Genomic DNA, 22,105 nt, shown 5'->3' on the forward strand with positions numbered 1-22,105 from the left:
AGGATCTGTTCCAGGACCCTCCTGGATACCAAAATCCTCAGATGCTCAAGTGCCTTATATAAAATGGCTTCGTATTTGCATATAACCTATGTACATCCTTTAAATCTAGACAATACCTAATGCAATGTAAATAGTTATATTTTAAAATTTGTATTTTTAAATTTTTGAGTATTTTCCACACATGGTTAAATACAGATGAAAAACCTACAGATGAGGACCAATTTGCTCACAAGCAAAGCAACAAATAAATTCTGTCTTCTAACTTCATGATAAAAATACTTGAAACTTTCCAACTTTACACCAATCACCTACAAATCTGTCATTATCACCACAAAACTCTCAAGGACCCATAAGGAAGCAGTGTGATGACTTTGAAAGTAATTTTTTTTCCTTTTTTTCTTTCAATAACTGGTTTAAAAAATTTGATGAAATGCATCTCCCTTGACACTAATAAACATGCTCATGTTTGAATAGGCAGTCACTAGATTTCAGGAAAAGAGTAGATATGGTTTAGAGAGATGTTAAAATTGTGTATGGCTTAAAGAGTACAACATTAAAACTAGAAAAGTCTCTAAGGTTTAAAAATGAGTTTTCTGAAGTTGCAAACTTTAAAAACTGACTTTACATTTTCATACTATTGAGCTATATACCTTTATGATTTGTGCAGTTTTGTATTTCAACAGAATTTATCTTCCTAAAAAATAACAATAATTTGTGGAATAGCCATGGCCATCCAATGATTTATTAGCAAGTTGTGATTTTTCTGGTAAGTCAAATAATTTAAGACTGTAAATTTAAAGATGAAGGTGATGGAAAAAGTATTGCTGATCTTAGTTTTTAAAAATCTACCTTTGGAGAAAAATCAAAACTCTTATAGAGATATCTCTTTTTTTCTTTTTGTAGTTCAAGTACCCTTACAAGACTGATGGAATTACAGTTGTATAAATATGAAGGACTACTGAAGAATCTGAAGTATTGTATTATTTGACTTTATTTTAGGTCTCTAGTAAAGACTTTTGTTTTTTAAAAAAAGCACAAGGCACAGAGATTAGAGCAGCTGTAAGAACACATCCACTTTATGCAATGGCATTAGACATGTAAGTCAGATGTCATGTCAAAATTAGTACGAGCCAAATTCTTGGTTAAAAAAACCCTATGTATAGTGACACTGATAGTTAAAAGATGTTTTATTATATTTTCAATAACTACCACTAACAAATTTTTAACTTTTCATATGCATATTTTGATATGTGGTCTTTTAGGAAAAGTATGGTTAATAGTTGATTTTTCAAAGGAAATTTTAAAATTCTTACATTCTGTTTAATGTTTTTGCTATTTAGTTAAATACATTGAAGGGAAATACCCGTTCTTTTTTTTCCCTTTTATGCACACAACAGAAACACGCGTTGTCATGCCTCAAACTATTTTTTATTTGCAACTACATGATTTCACACAATTCTCTTAAACAACGACATAAAATAGATTTCCTTGTATATAAATAACTTACATACGCTCCATAAAGTAAATGCTCAAAGGTGCTAGAACAAATCGTCCACTTCTACAGTGTTCTCGTATCCAACAGAGTTGATGCACAATATATAAATACTCAAGTCCAATATTAAAAACTTAGGCACTTGACTAACTTTAATAAAATTTCTCAAACTATATCAATATATCTAAAGTGCATATATTTTTTAAGAAAGATTATTCTCAATAACTTCTATAAAAATAAGTTTGATGGTTTGGCCCATCTAACTTCACTACTATTAGTAAGAACTTTTAACTTTTAATGTGTAGTAAGGTTTATTCTACCTTTTTCTCAACATGACACCAACACAATCAAAAACGAAGTTAGTGAGGTGCTAACATGTGAGGATTAATCCAGTGATTCCGGTCACAATGCATTCCAGGAGGAGGTACCCATGTCACTGGAATTGGGCGATATGGTTTATTTTTCCTTCCCTGATTTGGATAACCAAAGGGAACAGGAGGAGGATAGTGATTCTGATGGCCATTCCCTCGATACATTCCTGGCTTTTTTCTGGGCAAAGGGTGCCACATTGGAAGAGGTGGAAATATAAGTTCTGAAATCTGTAGGGAAGAAAACACATTAAGTTAATTCAAAGGAAAAATTCATCATCTATGTTCCAGATTTCTCATTAAAGACAAACAAAGTTACCCACAACCCTGAGATCACATCTAAGTGACACTCCTATTGTCAGGTCTAAATACGTTAAAAACCTCATGTGTAATAGGCGTATAATATATAACAGGTGACCAATGTTTTCTGAATGCATAAAGAAATGAATAAACTCAAACACAGTACTTCCTAAACAACTTCAACCAGAAAAGACCAAAACACGGAACGAATGGAAGCTTGTAAGGACATACTGGTTTTAGTCCAGTGGTTTCCACAGCTGGCTAAGCCAGGAGTCACTTGGAGGCTTTTAAATACAAAACATTGGAGCTGGAGGCCATTATCCTTAGCAAACTAATGCAGAAACAGAAAATCAACTACCACATGTTCTCACTTATAAGTGGGAGGTAATGATAAGAACTTATGAACACAAGGAAACAACAGACATTGGAGTCTATTTGAGAGGGGAGGGTGGGAGAAGGAAAAGGAGCAGAAAAGATAACTATTGAGTACTGGGCTTCACACCTGGGTGATGAAATAATATGTACAACAAATCCCTGTGACACATGTTTACCTATGGAACAAACCTTCATGTGTATCCCTAAACCTAAAATAAAAGTTAAAAAAAAAAGAAAAAAAGATAAACACAAAACATTCATGCCCTAGCACTGGTCTAATGAACAATAATAAAATCTCAGAACTAGAGGCCAGGTATTTTGACAAAGCTCCCCAGGTGATTCTGATGTAGCCAGTTTAGTATTTGGGAATAATAGTTTTAGATTATCCCATAAATCAGGTGGGCACATCAGGTTCACATTATTCAAAGTGTTCTTATCAGCAGTTTTAGACCTCTCTGCTTAGAATGCCACATCTTCTTAAATTTCTGATTTTGCTGATCTCAAATCTGCATTTTTAAGTATAGGATTTTTTTAAAAAAATTATATTGTGTATAGCATTGCATTCATGATAGAAAATTCAAAAGGTACAAAAGGGTAAACTGTGGAAAGTCTCTCTTTTTTTATCTCACCCTTTATCTTCTTTATCTTAACTCTTCTCAAGGGCAACTGACACCAAACATTTTTTTAAATATACCTTTAGAGATATTCTATCCACATCTATACACACTTTAAAAATATATATGTATACTGGATTGTATCCTGCTTTTTACATTTCATAATAATACATTTCAGAAACATATCAATACATAAAGATCTTTCTCATTTTTCTACAGCTAGATAGTATAGCAATGACTATAAATTAAATGGTCTCCTAGTAATGGGACATTGAGGCTGTTTTCAGTCTCTTACTATTAAAAAAAAATGATACACAATGAACAAAACAATGCTGCAATGAATAACAGCACAGTTAATTCTAATAGAAGGCTTTATAGGCATATTTTCGTTTCTTTTGGTAAATATTTAATACTTAGGAGTGGAACTGCTGAGTAATAGAAGAGTTACACATTTAATGTTAAAAAGTGCCAGTTTTCCAAAGTAGTGGTACTATTTTACATGGCTAGCAAGTTTATGAATCTAGCTGCTTCACATCCTTGCTAACATTTCATGCTGTCAGGCTTTTAAATTGTGCAGTTCTGGAAGAACTAGTGTTTCATATGGATTTAATTTGCATTCCTCTGATCATAAATGAGGCCATTCACATAACTCCTTTTGTAAAGTGTTTATTCACATCTTTTGCTCCTCCCGCCCTTTTTTTTGAGATTACAGCAGGATATGCCCATTATTTTTCATTGAATCATTTACCTTTTACTAGTGATTTGTGAGCGATTTTTAAAAAAAGTATATTCTGGAAATGAGTCCTTTACAGATATATGTAATGAGAATATTTTGTCCTAGTCTATGGTTTGCCCATTTTCTTAATGGTTTCTTTGATGAACAAAAAGACGATTAATTTTGATGAAGTCCAGTTTGTCAATTTTTTTCCCTTATTAGTTACTTTTTGTGACCCTCTACAAGAAATATTTGCCTGTCACAAAATAAAGATTATATTTCCCTGTTTTCTTCTAAAAGCGTCAGAGATTTATCTTTTATGTCTAGGTACACGATCCATCTCAAATCAATATTTTTGTGTATGGTGTCAGCTAAGTTAGGTTCGTTTTTTTTCCTACACAGATCATCCAGTTGTTTCAGCACAAGTTCTTGAAGACTTTCCCCATTGAATTGCTTTGGCACTTTTGTTAAAAGGGAGAAAAAAGACTAACTGTATGTATGTGGGTCTACTTCTGGACTCTCTATCCTGTGTCATCAATATATTTGTATGTTTTTAAACCATTACACTGTCTTGATGAATATATAATAGCTTTGAATTAGTGTGAGCCCTCCAACTGATCCTCCTTTTTAAAAATTTTCAATCAATTTGTCACTTTCCAGAAAAAAACCTTTTAAGATGTTCATTGATACTGAATTGGATCTACAGATCTATTTCAGGAGAACTGACAGAATCTTCATTTCTTCGTTTTTTAAGATATGAATAATTCTTTATCCCCTCTCTTGGGATACCTTTTAGAAAACAGTAGAGAACAAAAATTCCAAGCTAGAAATTTTTTTGTCCTTATTTGATAAAATCTTTTTAAAGCTTGTGGCAATGCCAGATTCAAGATACTAGAAAGAAGAAAATCAAAGTGGGCCATTTGCACTAGCTTTCACACAAGGACTCACAGTAGTAGTGTTTCTCTATTATAAAATGTTTCGCTAATGAGTATTATGCCAAGGAGAAATGTTTTCCTTAAAAAGCACATTAAGAGACACCTCAATTTCCATACCTTTCTGTTATCCTAATAGTCTTTCAACATGAGGGAAAATAAATGCAATTTAATTTTAAAAGAAATCCTAAAAATTAAAGGTTAATTTGCTTGTAAAAAATTAGCAGCAATCAATTTAATTTGAGACTTACATTCTTGCTTAACAACAAATAAAATTCTGAGGTAAAATTGCCACACATTTGGATGAATTCCAGAAAATTCAATATACCTAACTTGCAATATATAATCCATCACACAGAGAAAAAAAAAAATGCCTCAAATATTTATGGCAAGGGTTTTAAAAATGATCCTGAAGTACAAATACTATGTTTACTTATTTATATAGGGAATGTCTCTGGAAGGATACTAAAAAAAAGAAAAAAAAAACCTGGTAATGAATGTCTCTGTGGAAATGCATAGGACTGGTGGCTGGGGAGAAAGAGGACTTCTCACTATTATATTGTCTTGTACTGTTTGAAGTTTCATAAAGCCAGGTACCTGTTATATACATATACATACATATATACATATATTCCTAAATTATGATAATCTTCAGAAATAATCTTCCCCTAAAGTCTAGGAAGAATAATTCAACTGAGAAAAAAATGAGAAACCAAAAATTAAGTTACACTGAAATAATGTTCATTATGTAAATGTATGCTGAATTTAAAAGTTTAGTTTATCATACTAAAAACTCCAATATTCTGCTTCTTACTCATTAGGTCTAAATTTTCATTTTCAGCTCAACCTTACCACAAACCTGGTATGTTTCATTACATTTAATGAAAGCAAGTAAGTAAAAATAGATACCTTTAAAAATTAGTAATAAGTACATTTACAGAATAAGGCTCAACTCAAAAAATCTCTTTAAATTGTTCTGACTTTAAAATATCTTTCCTGTTGAAGAATGCTGTTTGGTCAACAATTTTTTAAAGTCGATTAAATGTTCTTTGGTATGTAGATATAAGTAGTAAATCAGTGAATGGATCTGTAAGTGCAGGCACACTAGCTATATGACTTTTCAACTAGTAAAGCAAAAAGGGAGACAATGTTTCAGCTTGAGTAAAATATTAATTATAATATAATAAATTTAGAGAGGTTTCTCTTTAATCATGGAACGGGAGAGAATAGAAAGTTAAACCCAAAGGTACAAAACAAAGTGTTACATACTACAAAAAATAAGTGGTAACTTTTGAATGAGATTTTAAAATATCAGGAATGTTTTACCATCATGAATTTTCTACTTTTTGCCAATTTTTCTGAAATATATTTATCCTAGTTATTGTATAGTGAAGCTGACCTTTGATAAAATGACTCAGGATGCCTATTTACATGCCAGAGAAACAGCTTTCCCTTAGCATGGAGGAAGGCAAGAACTATTATCCAGAATCTCAAATCAGAAACCTTGGGCAATGCCAAGTAGGACTACCTGAAAGGTCCTGGCAATCCCTGCACATCCCTTTAAAACTGAGCTGTTTTCATGGTTACCTGGTACACAGGACTTGCGGCTGCAGTCACCGAATTGGGTTTCACTTCCATTTCCTTACTTGTTTCTTCATCTGAAGAAGAGGATCCTGAATGATAATCAGAGGTAACCTTATCAAGGGCCCTGGTAACTTTCCTGGAGATCTCATCCTTGTTCTCATCTTTATTTTCAAAGCTGGCAACAATGAATGCATTGTTTTTCTCTCCATACCTAAGAATAAAATTAAAAACTTACAAATCTTGAAGTCACATCAGCAAAGCAAAAAATGTCCATAAAAACAGAGATCTGGACATGCCATCAATACAAGGCAAAGATTGAATCATCACAGAACTTGACCCTACACATTTAATATCCTAATACAGCTCAATGCCAGCAAGCAAACCAGTTTTCTACTTCTGGTCTATTTAAGTATTCATAAACGTAACCCCATTTTCTTTCCCTTATTTTTTCTACTAATTCCTAAAAAAAAAATTGTTTAAAACATCAAAAAAAGTCCATTGTTTTGATTACATTTTTGTATGTACCAATGAAATTGGTTGTACAATAAAACATTCTGATGTATTTTTATTTTTTTGAGATGGGTTTCACTCTGTTGCCCAGGCTGGAGTGCAGTGGCACAATCACAGCTCACTGCAGACTCTACCTCCTGGGCTCAGGTGATCGATCCTCCAACCTCAAACCTCCCAAGAGGCTGGGACTACAGGAGTGTACCACCATGCCCAGCTAATTTATATACATTTTTAGAGACAGGGTTTCACCATGTTGCTGAGGCTGGTCCCAAACTCCTAGGCTCAAGAGATCCACCCACTTCAGCCACCCAAAGTGCTAGAATTACAGGCATGCGCCACTGGCTGATTTTTTTTTTTTTTTGAGACGGAGTCTCACTCTGTTGCCCAGGCTGGAGTGCAATGGGTGCAATCTTGGCCCACTACAACCTCCACCTCCCAGGTGTTCAAGTGATTCTCCTGCCTCAGCCTCCTAAGTAGCTGGGATTACAGGTGCCCACCACCACGCCCAGCTAATTTTTGTATTTTTAGTAGAGATGAGGTTTCACCATGCTGGCCAGGCTGGTCTTGAACTCCTGACCTCAGGTGATCCACCCGCCTCGGCCTCCCAAAGTGCTGGGTTTACAGGCGTAAGCCATCACGCCCAGCCCCAGCTGTACTTATAAATGTAACATATATGCTAGTAATTCAAGCCACAGATCAACTAGAAATTTCCTATAAAATTGACTTTAACCCCAATTAAATAAAAAAGGGGGCCTGTTATTTATACTCACAAAAATGAGAACTGAGGCAGTTATTGAGATTAAAGAAAAAAGATAGTTGTTGAAGAATATACAGGTTTTGCTTAAATTATATTGCTTACTTCAGAGTTTCCTAGGATAACTACTCACCTCTCATCTTAATTGTTTTTAAGGTAAGATGAAAAAATCTTGTTATTCTTCCAAAACATTTTTGAAGATTTTTGATTTTTTTTAAGTTGTCAAAATATGTAACCTATGCTGCTGATTACTTAAAAAAAAAATTCTGGACTGTAGGAAAATAGTGTAATAAACTCAGGTAAAACCAAGAGTTTTTATTCAGTGGACACAGGAGAAATCCACAAATCTATTTAAATAGATTGCACAGTGTCAACACTATCAAACAATTTCTAGCATCAGGACAAAGGATATTGTTAAGCAGTTCTTACAAAACCCATACAGTTAGAAATGCAATTAAAGTGATTCTAAGTTTGAAAAAAGATAAAAATAAGTAACTGTAAGTAGAAATAATGTCAAGCTTTTGATTCAATAGTTAGCTGAAGTTAATTCATTTCAAGATAGCACTCGTCTCAAATTATTTCTGAATCAGGATGGTTATCTATTATAAAGTAAAAGGCTTAACTGCTATAAAGCCTTTGAAAATGTACATGAGGCTGGGTGCAGTGGCTTACACCTGTAATTCCAGCACTTCAGGAGGCCTAGGTGGGCAGATTGCTTGAGCCCAGGAATTTGAGACCAGTCTGGGTAATGTGGTGAGACCCTGTCTCTCAAAAAAAACAAAAAAACAAGAACAAAAAATTAAAAAAAACAGAAAAGAAAATGTATGTGGAAATCTAGCAGTCTCAGAGATCACACATAGATGAGTTCTATTTCTTCAGATAGCTATGCTGTCTTCCATTCCTATAGGCCAAATGAAACTATAAATACTACTTAAATATAGTACATAACTTCGCTTTTCTATTCTTTTTTAGTTTACCTCATAAAAGTTGCTACACGGGCTGGGCGCGGTGGCTCATGCCTGTAATCCCAGCACTTTGGGAGGCCAAGGCGGGCGGATCATGAGGTCAGGCGTTCGAGGCCAGCCTGGCCAACATGGTGAAACCCTGTCTCTACTAAAAATACAAAAAATTAGCCGGGCATGGTGGTGTGCGCCTGTAATCCCAGCTACTCGGGAGGCTGAGGCAGGAGAATTGCTTGAACCTGGGAGGCAGAGGTTGCAGTGAGCTGAGATCGCACCACTGCACTCCAGCCTGGGCAACAGAGTGAGACTCCGTCTCAAAAAAAAAAAAAAAGTTGCTACGGTATGGTAGAAAGGGCATTAGACTAGTTTCTCATTCTGGCTCTGCCACTGACTAGCTTGGTCACCAGAGGCAAGTCACTTAATTTCCCTAGGCCTTAGTTTCCTATATGCTGGACGAGGAAGCTGGAGCTGGCTAGATAGTGGTTGATCTACGGCTGGTGACTCTTCGTAGTATAAAATACCTAAACAGAAGCTGGACATGGTAGCTTACATCTATAATTCTAGTACTTTGGAAGGTCAAGGCAGGAAGATTGCTTGAGCCCAGGAGTTCACAATTACAGTGAGCTATGATCATGCCACCGCATTCCAGCCTGGACAACAGAGCAAGACCCTCTCTCTAAAACAAAACAAAACAAACAAAAAATAAATTCCTAAACAATTGAGTTCCTCACAACATAAAATTTGTGTTCTCTAATTTCAAGTTTACTTAGCATAAGGTTTTAGCAATACACATTTACTCCATGTCCCCTCCGCAGTTGGAAGACTCAACAAATTTCAAGACAATCAAGGGTTAATTCATGTGTTAATGACACTAATATAACAATGACTTAGGCCTATCTTCAGTTTTGCCCATTAATGGAATCAAAATTCAAAAATGGAAAGGCAAGAAATTTGAGAAAAATTCTTGCCTTTGTAGACAGAAACCTCAACCAAGGGCAAATATCTAATGATTGAAGGATCAGCATTATTAACTCAGATTTCTTTGACACCTAATTAGGTTCTGCATTTTTCCCTTTGTACTATTTTGGTATGAGGGCTCTCTCTTCATGGTAAGAGAAGCTGCTGACTATACTACTATAACATTACAATGTGCAGTCGATCCCTTAGGAGAATTAGTAGACACCTGGACAACTTTTAAACTTTCCATTTTTTCAATGATCACTGGTAAAACATCAAGGCTAATTTAGTTATTTAGAAACAATCAATAGTATTTAACACTCTATTGGGGGAAAAAAAGGATGGCAGAAATCACCAAAAAAAAAAAGTTGTAAAATATGTTGAGTAGATAAGCTGGCATCTGTTCTCAGAACTTCTCATCACAGGCAAGATTTATTTTCTATTCTGTATCACGAAGTGATAACCTTTCTAACTATATGGCACTCTTTGTACTCTTGCAGCATTTTATTCTATCAGAGTAAGTGAAGACTATGAAGAATGTTCTCAGTGCATCTCAATTTTTTTACAATCTTAGTCTCTAGTATACCAATGAGTTATTATTTTTAAAGATTCTCAGATATTTGATCAATTGTATACTTGCTAGATCAGCTTTAATTTTCAAAATATCTATGTTTCCAGTTTTGGTAAAAAAATATTTCTCAATGTCTTTTTCCTCTGTTAACTTATATCAACCACCTCTACTAAACGGTTAATATTTCTTTTTGGGGTTCTGTTATTGAATGAACACCTGACACTCACAGGTGATTTCTATTAGCTGTGAAAAAAATCACATCAGAGCCAATTTTTGGCAAATTTACATATAAATTAGAAGCCTACTGAATGAAAAGGTTTTCTAAGATTAATAAGATGAAAGCAAAGTAGCAGTTTTTTCCTACCAGGCATCATCAAGTAATGAAATGTCTACTGAAGTAGAATGTCCATATAACTAAAGTTTTTATGTTCAGGTACTGAGACTTATTTTAAGCATTTTAAATACATGGGTCCAAAATGTTTATATAATTATGTAACTTGTTAAACATCCTTGGACATAAAAACTTTCCCCTGATGGTTTAGGATCATTATATTGAACATAAACTATTTGATTGTGTGATAACATAATTGTGCTGATTTTTTAGCTTTTTCATTTTTGCCTCTATGTCAGACCACATGACATTTTTTGGTAGCGTCTGACTGATCAACCCTCTTTAAAATGCTGCTTCTCACATTTCATGGGTTAAGAAACCACACAACTAACTTAATTGTGTGTTAAATAGGAGCCAACTAGGATCTAAGTGCAGGTCAAATCAAAAAGTAAACAATTCAATATAGTAGCTTTTTGACAGCTATTTCTTATAAATGGAGGTCTTCTGCACAGGTTCAGTGGCCAAAGTTTTCCAAGTCTGAAACTAGCCTAAAGCAGGTCCTTAATTAGTCCCAGAATCTAAAAATGTTTATTTTCTCAGACCTAAATTTGAGATAGCTTGCTCCTTTTCTACCCGAGAAAGAAGTATTGGAGAATGTTTATCACAAACCTCTACCACCTACATCTGGTTTCCAAAAGCAATAAACTTACACCAACCACTGGCAAATCAGGTAGTAACCTCAAGCGGTGGTCCTGACAAAATTTAACGGAAGAATAATCATGTAATTCATCTCTCCTGTCTTCACCTCCACCTTCATTGCTGGAATCAGGTCAGTCTGCGACCACCTTAGGAGTACATAGTTAGGGTTCCTTCAAAAAGCAACTTTACTACAATCAATAAAGAGGCCAGGTGGTCAGGTGAATTGTACCTCAAAACCAAATAGAAACATCCTAAAGGTAGAGCCACAGGAAAATTCTTGCAGGAATTCCATGCCTCTGTTCATCTTCTTCCTGCTAGTTAGAACATCCTTCCCACCTTGTCACCTGGTCAACCATGGCTCATCCTTCACCTCCCAGCTCAAGTATCACCTACTCAGTAGTCTCCTGACTCCTCACCAGATGCAGTAACTTTCTACTTTGTGCAACCTACCACTGCATTTTGTACACATTTCTAACATAAATCAGATAACAATGTAATTTGCTTACTTTTCTTCTCCTTAATTTCAAACTGAATTACCTAAAAGCAGAATGTTGCTTTCGTTTTTGAAAACCCTACAACTGAGAGTGCCTGGTCCACAAATAATGGTTTTTGAGCAAGTGGAGTTCAAAAAGATTTCATACCTAGCACTGATCTTTCACAACTCTATTCATTAGGAGATGTGAAAAATAACTTCCATTATAAAAATAAAACCACGAAGTATCACTCAGTCACTTACATAATCAAAAAGGAGGAGGCCGGGCGCAGTGGCTCACGCCTGTAATCCAGCGCTTTGGGAGGCCAAGGCGGGCGGATCACGAGGTCAGGAGTTTGAGACCAGTCTGGCCAACATGGTAAAACCCCATCTCTACTACAAATATAAAAAAAATCAGCCGGGCACAGTGGTGGGCGCCTGTAATTCCAGCTACTCAGGAGGCTGAGGCAGGAGAATCACTTGAACCCGGCAGGCAGAAGTTGCAGACAGCCAAGAATGCACCATTGCGCTCCAGCCTGGGCAACAAGAGTGAAACTCCGTCCCAAAAAAAAAGAGGAGAGAGGGAGAATAAACAGAAACAGAAATAAACCAAAAGTGGTTATCCAGTATTATTTGGGATTAGCTTCTTAATTTGAAGACAGACAAGTGCACCACCAATTAAAGATAATAGACACCTAGCGGAATCTAGGTGTCTACTTCTTGGTCTACAATAAGCTTCTTGGCAAAGCACTACTAGAAAACCCCCGCCTAATCAGTTTCTTTTTTCGGCTATAAAGCAGGAATCTAACTAGTCCTTCAACATCACCTCCAGAAAAGTATTTCATAAAATTTACATCTGAGAGAGTTAAACCACCAGCTCCTGGCCACAAAGATACACAGGCAGGCCGTACATGACAGAATGTCATAAAATTAGTTCCAGCATGGTCATCAGTTCAGCCTCTAAACTTGAGAACTCACCGACAGCACACCTCACATGGGTCCACCCAGAGAGTGAGCTCCTTTGGCAAGCCCAGGTCACTATACAAGATGCAGCTGTTTTCACAGGCTTTCAGGACATCAGGATCAACTCTCTGAAATTTATTGACACGAATACATCTACAACAAAGTGGAGTTACGTTAATGGATTTAAATGAATTTAATCATAAACGCCATAATATCTATTCATACTTGCCAAGGTGAGTAATAAAATAGTAATAAAAAAATACCCTGGTAGAGAACCTAGGAGCATATCTATCCTAAACAGATAATAAATGTGAACTACAGGCACAGAGGCAGCCTGAAAAAAAGACGGCACCTATGTAAGCCCAAGGAAATCACTAGTACTGGGTCTACCTCAGTCTACCCAGAGACTTGACCACCCATGTACATTAAATGAGCAAGGAGTATGAAAGTTGCACGAAATTTTAGAACTCTGAAGGTAAAAGTTTCTATAGGCCAAGTTCCTATACAAAAAAATCTCTAACAAAAGGCCTCATCTAATGTTTCAGATGGTATTTGGAAATGCTTATGACAAGTTCTGATCTGTCATTAACTTGCTTTTATATCTCAGATAGTAAAGTGGTAAGAGGACATCCTTGCTTTACCTATAATTGTTCTATAAATACAGGATAAGTGAAGGACACAGATTCATTCATATCATATACTTATGATTAAAATACCTAACTAACATGTTATTGGCTTATTTCATTTAACTTCTATTTACCCAAGCACTTTTATTTAAATAGTTGTCAAAATTAAGTGAGGAAAATTTCTAAACCAATAGAGCCTCTGTCCCATCTTTTTTTAACCTATTATACGACATCTACCTAATGGAATGTTTAATAAATACAAAAATATGCATTCTGTTAAATGATAAGCATTCTGATTAAGTAGGGAAATAGGGCCTATGAAGGAAAAGTATTTACTGCCTACAATCAAGAATCAATCAAGAGAACTTGGATTTCAGCACTAATCCTAGTATTTATCAGGTAAGCTTAGTTAAGTCACTGTACCTCTTCCTCAGACCTGTAACTATAAAACATGGAAATACAAGTTAATTGATGAATAGTAATTACGCTGTAAAATACAATGATATAAAGACTAATGTGCTATTTAAAGTTTTTGTAAACGTTAAATTATTAGTTGGTTTTAATTTCTATTTAAAAAATGAAGAAGTTCTCAATAGGTAATAGGAATAAGTGTTTCTACATAATAATATTAACAATAATAACCATTTTTAAAAATTTATTATGCAATGGACAATTTCCTAAATGCTTTGCATGTATTAACTCTTAATTCTCATGATCATCCTGTGAGTTAGATACTTTTTTCCTCAGCATAAAGAAAAAAGGAGGCAGAGAGAGTTTGAGTAACTTCCCAACACTACACAGCTACTAAGTGATGGATCTAGGGTTCAAATCCAGGCCACTAGACTCCAAAGAGCAAGTTATTTCCTTAATACTCAACCCTGTATATACGTACCTATCTTAGCATCACCATTAACAATATAACAACAGCAAAGTGAGAAAAATTATTTTCTAGTATGTAAAATACTGCTTAGTCCTTTTAAAAACATGGTCTTATGCTATAGATTCTAATATTGTATAGGGTAATTTGAAAGATCCCATGTGCTCTGGGACCAAAAGCAGTTAAGGATAAAAAGATATATCTTAGATGTATGTGTTTTTCTTATCTACAATTAAGGTGATACAGACTCTAAGCTTACAAATTATATATAAATATAGATGCTTAAACAGAGACTATGCTTCAACAAAATCTGCATACCTTACATGTTTTGTACTGTTTTTTTTACTCTACATACTGACTACTTATCCATTAACTACTCTTCAAAAACAAAATTTTTAAAGTTGCATAAAAATATTCTATCATTTACTTAATGTTGACAGTTTAGTTCTTTCCATTTTTGCAATTACAAAGTGTAAGAAACATCCATATTCATACATGTTCGTCTGCATTTCTAATTATACTTCTAGAATAGATTCTTGGGAGACTTACTGTTCAAAAGGTATGAATATTTTTATAGATCTTGATAATATTGCCAAATTGCTCTCCACAAGTATCTTATTTATATTGCAGAAAAACAATTTCAACTTACAAACATTTTGTAAGAGAAAGAACACTCCACCTATTCTATGGACTGAAGTCTCTACTAACTTGGTTAATCTTATATTCTATTCATTTTTATAATAGTAACAACCCACTATTTTTTCTACTTCAAATACAGCTTTAAAATGACTCAGTAATGATACTTCTGATCACATGCCAATTTAATCTTGTTTCAGTTTTTTTCTCAAGTTTTTAGAATTAATGGAAATGAAATTGTACACTGTCTGACCTTTAAGTATTTACTTGACAGTGCCTCCTTTTTCAGTAATAGTACGGTGGCTTGGCACTTCCAAAAAGCCTTCATCCAATGTCAGTTAAATCAGAGTAAAAAGCCTCAACAGTTCTAACTTAACGGAAGCTGTTCACTCTATTGGAAATGAAAATATGCAAAAAAAAATTAAGATAAAGAGATAAGATAAAAAATGACTTGAGCCAGTGTTAGCGTGCACATTTCTATTTTAATTCATTTTCCAATTTACTGGAAACCTTTGGATTAAAAATGAAAAGGAAAATATACTATTTTGATTCTCTTCTTGTCAATAGAACACAAGCTCACTTGACTTTCAGTACATGAGAAATTAGCAAATAATATGTTTGCCTCCTTTTTAGACTCCTTGAATAGTGCTGTACTTGCAAGAGCTCAGTGGCAGAAAGGAAGTCCTTCTGACATCAAAGCACAAAGTGTTGATTTGTGTAGGAAACTTTGGGGACATCAATATACACAAATAAAAGAGAATTTCTGTAGTTATCACTATAGTCACTGTTCCACTTTTATTTCTTGTGGCCACATCCACAAAATGGGACAATGTTTGACAGCTGAGTTTAGCAGAACATTCTCAACTGAGGTTCCTGAGCAGTCACATAAATACTACAGTGAGCATGCCAGGGCATGTTTTATAGGAGTCTGCTCTTCTTTACTTTAAGCTGTAAATGTACCTTATAAAGCAGAGTACAAAAGACAGCTGCAAGTGAGAATTACCTTCCTTCTCAGTGCCAAAACAGTGGTAACACTGTGGTGTGCAGAAAGCCCATGAAAACATGGGGTCATGTAGACCTGAGTTCAAATCCCAGAACCTTGGCCAGGCATGGTGGCTCACGCCTGTAATCCTCACATTCTGGGAGGCAAAGGGAGAAGATCGCGTGAGGCCAGGAGTTTGAAACTCACCTGGGTAACACAGCAAGATCCCGTCTATACAAAAAAAAATTTGTTTTTAAATTAGCCTGGTGTGTTGGCACATGTCTACAATCCTAGCTACTTCGGAGTCTGAGGCAGTAGGATTGCTTGAGCCCAGGAGTTTGAGGCTGCAGTGAGCTATGGTTATACCACTGCACTCTAGACTGGGTGACAGAGCAAAAACAATACCACAAAAAAAAAAAGCTCCCAAAAAAGCAAATCCCAGAGCCATTATTTACTAGTCGCGGATCACAGGTGAGTCACATTCATCTAGAAAATAGTTACACTGACTTCTACCACAAATATATAAATGAGATTATTCTTGTATTAACGACATATCAGGTGTCTGATAATCTTAGTTCCCTTTTTCCATACCTTTTTTTTTTCAAAGAACATATAACATGTAATTTACTTTTAGATGCAAGATTCACTTCTTTCAACTCCTACCATGCCCATTAATGTGTTATTAGGGGTCCTCTAGAATTGTGAAAATCCCTAAGTATGTGTGATAAACAGAAATGCACTGTTAGGAGCCAGGCTATAACCACAAAAGACTAACTCCTATGACCCCATAGCACTGGCCTCCTGTGTCCAGGCAGTGGGACTCCACCACTCCACCAACAAATACTTGTTTTAAAATGAGTAAGGAGAAAATATACAAACACCCCAGAGTTCTATATTTTGCAGATGAAACACCTGTAGACATGGTCTGCACACCCTTCAATCATCTGGCCTTGAACCCACCTCAGGGGTTGATCAGCCTCTGCTTAATCCAATCTAATCCTTTACCTGTAGGCCTGTCCTTTCGATGGTTTTTCTGGATACCAGTGATTTTTATATTTTTCTTGAAGTATTAGGGTCAATTTCTCAGCAAACCTCTCAACTGCCTCTTTTTTCAACTTATCATGTTTTCGAACTAGCCTTGTGAAAAAGAAGACAACGGCAGCAATTTCATTCTTCATTTTTTTCCCTGCAAAGATAAAACATGTTTTCTCAAAAAACCAAAATATAAAAACTGGGAAGATGAAGCTCTGTAAGATATACCTCCTTTACAGCTCTCCCCTTCCTCCTTCCAATTTTATCTTGTATTTCTTTGGCTTATATCTGGAGTAGAGAACAATCTACTTATCTTTATGCCATAAAGGCCTTATTATAAAATACTACTTAAAAATCTTATCACTTAGCTTCATGAAGAAATTCCATAAAGAGAGCACATTGCTCCTGTTGGCTAAAATAAAACCACACCTATCAGTAAAAGAGAAGCACTATAATAAATGATACGACATAGATGTTACTGTGTGTGTCAATATTTAGCTGCAATAATCTAAGTTTAAAATTCTGTGAAATGATTTGAACTTTAAAACATAAAAAAAGTCTACTTTAAAATCTAGAACTGTAGAGCTATTTTATAACAGAAAAGTTCGGCAGTTCCTAGAAAGGTTAAACACAGAGTTATCATATGACACGGCCAATTCTACTTCTATTTGCCCAAGAGAAATGAAAACATATGTCCACACCAAAACCTTGTACAGAAATGCCCATAGCAGTATTCACAATAGCTAAAAAGTGAAAACAATATGTTTACCAACTAAAGAATGGACAAATACTGTGTTATACACATGTATGGAATATTATTCAGCAATGAAAAGGAATGAGTACTAATACAAGCTACAATATGGGTGAACTTTGAATACAGAAATGCCCATAGCAGTATTCATAATAGCTAAAAAGTAAAAACAATCTATATGTTTACCAACTAAGGAATGGACAAATACTGTGGTATATACATGTAATGGAATATTATTCAGCAGTTAAAACGAATGAGTACTAATATAAGCTACAACATGGGTGAACCTTGAATACATCACACTAAGGGAAAGAAGCCAGTCACAAATGACCACATACTGTACGATTCCATTGATATGAAATATCCAGAATAAGCAAATCTATATAGACAGAAAACAGATTAGTGGCCTATGGGGAAGTGGGAAGCCAAGAAAAGGAGCATTGCTAATAAGTACAGGGTTACTTTTTGAGGTGATAAAAATATTTACTAAATTTCACTATAGTAATGGTTGTACAACTTTGTGAATATACTAAAACCATTGAACTGTACATTTTAAATGGGTGAATTGCATGGTATATAAATTAAATCCCAAAACTGTTCTACATAAAAAATTTCAGCATTGACTTTCCAAAAGTACTCTTTCAGGAAGAGAGATACATTTATCCACAAGTTAAGAGACACAAAAACTAGTGGATCTATCAGGACATATTTAAGAAATGGAAATTCAGGTCACCCACAGAAAAACAAACTAAAAGAAATAATCAGAGATTTAGCTACATTTTGGATTGCCTCAAAGGACTTTAAAAATGGTATATCTGATTTATCATTGATTAATCCTTAAGGGCAAACCCTTGTCCTAAGATTGTTTTGATGTATGTTGTCTCTACTCAGTGAGCTCATTCATCTGGCTGCTGTAACCTGGAGTTATTAAGATGCTGCATTTAGTAAGCAACATCACCTTTTTGGGAGCCAATTACGTTATTAAAAACATACAGCCTCTGCTATGTTTAGCATAAAAACAACTAACCTAGCAGTAGTTTGTGTTCCCACATTTCCAAAAAAATAAAGCTGATTGTTAGCTTTCTTTTCTCAAACTGCTCTTTAAGTCTCTCTTCAGAATGTGACTCCTTTATTCCAAGTGCAAATTCAAACAAGGAACCTCACTGTGAAATAAATTCTACACAGTTATCTGAGAGGTGTGCTGGCAGCCACAGATAGCCTGATGGAGGGGAAGGCACACAAATCTTCCTCCCAGAACCCTAGAATGAGAAATTCACCTTCTACAGCCAGCTACCAGGCACCGGGCATGGGTCCACACACGAGTGTACAAGTATACATAACCCCAGCCCACCACGACAGCTGTGCAGCCTCCTCCTGAAAAATGTAAGCCATTTCCACTTTGTAAAGCTACGTTTATATTCCACCACGATATGATGGAAAAGAAAACCCAAGGCAATTTAATATACTGGTTGGGAAGAAAGTTTTGCTGATGGAACTACATTAGCCTCCACTCCAGCAAAGCAAACAAGGAACCACACTAAAGAAATTTACTGAATCTTTTAACTAGATCTTTCTCCTCATTCATTACATTTGCCAACTATGTGCCACATATCTGAGTTCTGGATGTGTTTTTGTTTGCTCTGCTTCATATAAAAAAATAGAAAAGAAGGAAAGAACCACTTAGTGGTTGCTTTTGGTTGTAACACAAGATGACTCATTTGGACTTTTGTTTTCCCCGTTTGAAGAAATGATAGCTCGAACAGCTGAAAAATAAGCCCACTCCCACCAGTATTCTAGGAGTACCAAAAGGTGAAAGAGGGAGAGTTACACTCAGGGCAAGAACCACCAGAGGCAAGCAGGGCCAAGAAGACCTCAGGCGTCTTGAGTAAGTAGGCGTCCTCCACCCACACTCAGAGCAAAAGGCTCCCATTTTAAATATCGCACGGTGACGTCATCCTGGGACCTCGTCACCGCGGCGGCTGCTCCTCAAGTTCTACTTTGTTCCACAAGGCTCCTCTGCTCACGGTTGCGTGGATAAAACCCAAAGGGAATCCAGAATCAAGCTCGGCCTCGCAGGAGTTTATAACTTTTGTACTTTTCCCTCCCTTGTAACGAAAAGCTAATCGCAAACGTTTCTAGGAACACATTTTGCTCCTGATAGACGTTCCCAAGGTGGAGGGCGCGAGCAGACTGGCCCGTGGGGTGAGGAGCCCCGGCCCGACCTCAGCGGCGCCACAAAGCGGGCTCCAAACCATGAAGAGGGGAAATAATTTTCCAAGGGGCTAAGAGTTGGACTTTTTGAAGCCATCGAAACCTGCTGCTAGGCTCTCCCGCTGGGGTTTTGCGAGAGGTAGGTGAGGAGGAATCAAACATCTCCACCCACTCTCGAAAGAACCGCCTTGAGCTGCGCCCGCCCAACTTCTGCAATCCCGGTTTTCCCCAAGTTCAAGGGGAAGGGCCCTGGCGCCCAATGCCCAGCCTCCCCGACAACATCCTCGCCAGGGTGCGCCTGCCCCGCGGGTCCGCTGTCCCCGGCGGGCGGCCCTGGGTTCGAGGACCCGGCTTCCCGGAGGCGCGACTCTCCAGCAAACAAGCGGGGCTCCAGAAAACCCACCGACGCGAAGGGGGTGGACAGAGGGTGGGAAGCCGCGGGGTTGTCGCCCACCCGGAGGCGGAATGTAACGCGCTGTGGGAAACGTGGCAGGAGCCCTGAGGCGGCGTCTTTTTCCTCAGGCGCCCGCCGAGGGTCCCGCGGAAAGCCTCGCGGGCCGCCCTCGCGGCCCGCAGCCCCGCTCTGGCGCCGAGCCGGAGCCCATGCAACCTGGTTCCATCCCCTGCCCCTCCCCTGTCCCCGGTGCGCCGCCCGCCAGCGAGCCTTCGACGTGGCCGCAGGGGCGACGGGACCACCCTCCCCCGACACCCACAGCCCCGCCATGTCTGCCTTTCCCCGGCCCGGTCTCCTCACCGCCGCTGCCGCCGCCGCTCTCCGGCCGGAGATTCGGCGGCCCAGACCGTGTCCTGGCCGGGAACTGAGGGCTCCGCCTCAACGGGCCCGCGCTGGGCAACAGGGAGCGCAGCGAGCCTCGTCCGGCGCGTGCGGCTCCCGCGTCGTCGGGCGGCCAAGCGCGCGTTGAGAGGACTGGCGGGCGGACGAGCGCGCACACGAGTGAGCGCAGCCCCAAAGCGGCGCGCAGGGGGCTCGCGGCCCGGAAGAGGGGAGGGGCGATGACCCGGGAAAGGGTTGGCGCCGCGCGGGATCGGCTCGCGCGCCTGAGGGGCGGTGCCGGGGGCGGGGCTTCGCCGCGAGGCCACCCCCGAGCCCCGGGCCTAGCCGCACGGGAGGCGACACACCCTCGCCCTACCCTGAGCCTGGCGCAGACCCTCGACCGCGACGGCGCGGTCCGCAGAACCGCGGACTTCCCTCCCCGGCAAAAAGCGGCGCTGAGGGCCTGTGGGACCCCCGCCCGGCCGCCCTACGTGCGTCAGCGCCTTCGGGGGTCGCGCGGGCTTGGTCCTTTCGGCTGTCTCGGCCTTTTTGTTTCCCCCTCGGGTCTCTCCACGCTGCACTTGACACCCTCAGGGCGGAATGGCGAGTTCTAGACCCAGCTCTCTAGACCCGGGGCTTCATGGGGGACACGGACTCGACGGGAAGGGAAACTTGGCATTTATGGACAGATCCTCATCCTTCTTGTTGTAGTCAATTACACGCACGTTAACCGTGCAGCCGCCCTGCTGTATTTTAGGCGGTTGTTGGCACTCCTAGATGGGCCCTTCCCTGGCCCCTCACAGCAGGGCCTGCCTCCTGTGGACGCTTGTGTGCTGCCCTGGCACCGGCCACTGTGTTTTGCACAAAGGAGAGGCTCCAAAGATGTTGGCCAAAGGAATGAAGCCTTGAGAGTCCAGGCTTTCTATTTCTGAGACACTCTACTCAAGGACTTCCTAGATGCAAAGCTTCATCTTTGAGCAAATACAAATATGGAGAGGGAACATTAACTTTCTGAAGAAAAGAAGGAACATCTTTTTCAACCTTTTATATTGAGTTAGCACCATGGTCTTAGTTTTGTGAAAGCACTTTAATACATCCAACTAGCGGGAGGAATACAAGATATTCCTACCTTTTTATTATTATTATTAAAAGAGGGCTAAACCATGTTGTAAATTACTTAAGAACTGAATGTTCAAGTTGTACAGTATACTGGCCAGATTCCTTACTGCCCACTAGGCTTGGGAGCATGTTTTCAGCTCAGTTTTATGAATGTTTTAAATTTTTATTACTGATCTTTGTTATAGCCGATTAGCAATTCAAAATGATAATTTTTAAGCAGTAATAAATATACCATCCCCCAAACAGTACAATAAACTTTATTTGTAAAAAAAAAAAAAAAATTATACTCTTCTAGGACTTAGTCTACTTACTGGTACATTTAAAGAGGATATTTACACCTTGGAGTCTTCTAGGAGGTGTGAAGGTGTTTTTATTTTAAAATCATAACAATCTGATGAGGTTATTTTTACAGATAAAGGCCTTTAATTCTGCAGTTTCATAAAATAGCTAGGTAACCACCCACATTACTCAAAATTTGTCCAGAAATTTCTATAGTT

At 38.0% G+C, this 22,105-nt stretch overlaps 3 protein-coding genes across 5 annotated transcripts in view; 2 read left to right on the forward strand and 1 right to left on the reverse strand.

The window, feature by feature from the left end:
- The window catches only part of CXADR (CXADR Ig-like cell adhesion molecule), an 85,917-nt gene extending 79,538 nt beyond the window's left edge, over nt 1–6,379 (forward strand). The window contains exons 8-9 of one of the 3 annotated variants that reach the window (XM_031005163.3): nt 904–972; nt 4,267–4,341. In XM_031005163.3, the coding sequence (XP_030861023.1) occupies nt 904–945 (42 nt within the window). In that variant the 3' untranslated portion in view covers nt 946–972; nt 4,267–4,341. Of the gene's footprint in view, nt 1–903; nt 1,666–4,266 lie in introns of those variants that run through there. The other 2 variants (XM_031005162.3, XM_055374046.2) reach the window with 2 other exon arrangements.
- BTG3 (BTG anti-proliferation factor 3) lies at nt 1,407–21,144 on the reverse strand. Its single transcript, XM_004062607.5, has 5 exons — nt 20,469–21,144; nt 16,726–16,906; nt 12,615–12,752; nt 6,384–6,591; nt 1,407–2,091 (listed from the first exon to the last, which is right to left on the reverse strand). The coding sequence occupies exons 2-5, from the start codon at nt 16,896–16,898 to the stop codon at nt 1,852–1,854; spliced, it is 759 nt and encodes a 252-aa protein (XP_004062655.1). The 5' UTR covers nt 16,899–16,906; nt 20,469–21,144; the 3' UTR covers nt 1,407–1,851.
- On the forward strand, nt 20,706–21,889 carry LOC115931843 (uncharacterized). The gene has a single exon (XM_031005164.3). It carries the CDS (start codon nt 20,729–20,731, stop codon nt 21,101–21,103), a length of 375 nt encoding a protein of 124 aa, XP_030861024.2. The 5' UTR covers nt 20,706–20,728; the 3' UTR covers nt 21,104–21,889.
- Nucleotides 21,890–22,105: the final 216 nt, after the last annotated feature.

This window comes from Gorilla gorilla, chromosome 22 (genome assembly GCF_029281585.2).
Source record: "Gorilla gorilla gorilla isolate KB3781 chromosome 22, NHGRI_mGorGor1-v2.1_pri, whole genome shotgun sequence".
Taxonomy (NCBI): Eukaryota; Metazoa; Chordata; class Mammalia; order Primates; family Hominidae; genus Gorilla; species Gorilla gorilla.

Excerpts from the sequence above, each read along its gene's own strand:
- BTG3 (XM_004062607.5), bottom strand. The coding sequence starts at position 16,898 with ATGAAGAATGAAATTGCTGCCGTTGTCTTCTTTTTCACAAGGCTAGTT. Across the intron at positions 6,592-12,614 it reads CCATGTGAGGTGTGCTGTCG|GTATGGAGAGAAAAACAATG; the intron begins GTGAGTTCTCAA and ends TTTTATTCTTAG. Across the intron at positions 2,092-6,383 it reads CCGCAAGTCCTGTGTACCAG|ATTTCAGAACTTATATTTCC; the intron begins GTAACCATGAAA and ends TCTTCCCTACAG.
- LOC115931843 (XM_031005164.3), top strand. The coding sequence starts at position 20,729 with ATGACCCGGGAAAGGGTTGGCGCCGCGCGGGATCGGCTCGCGCGCCTG.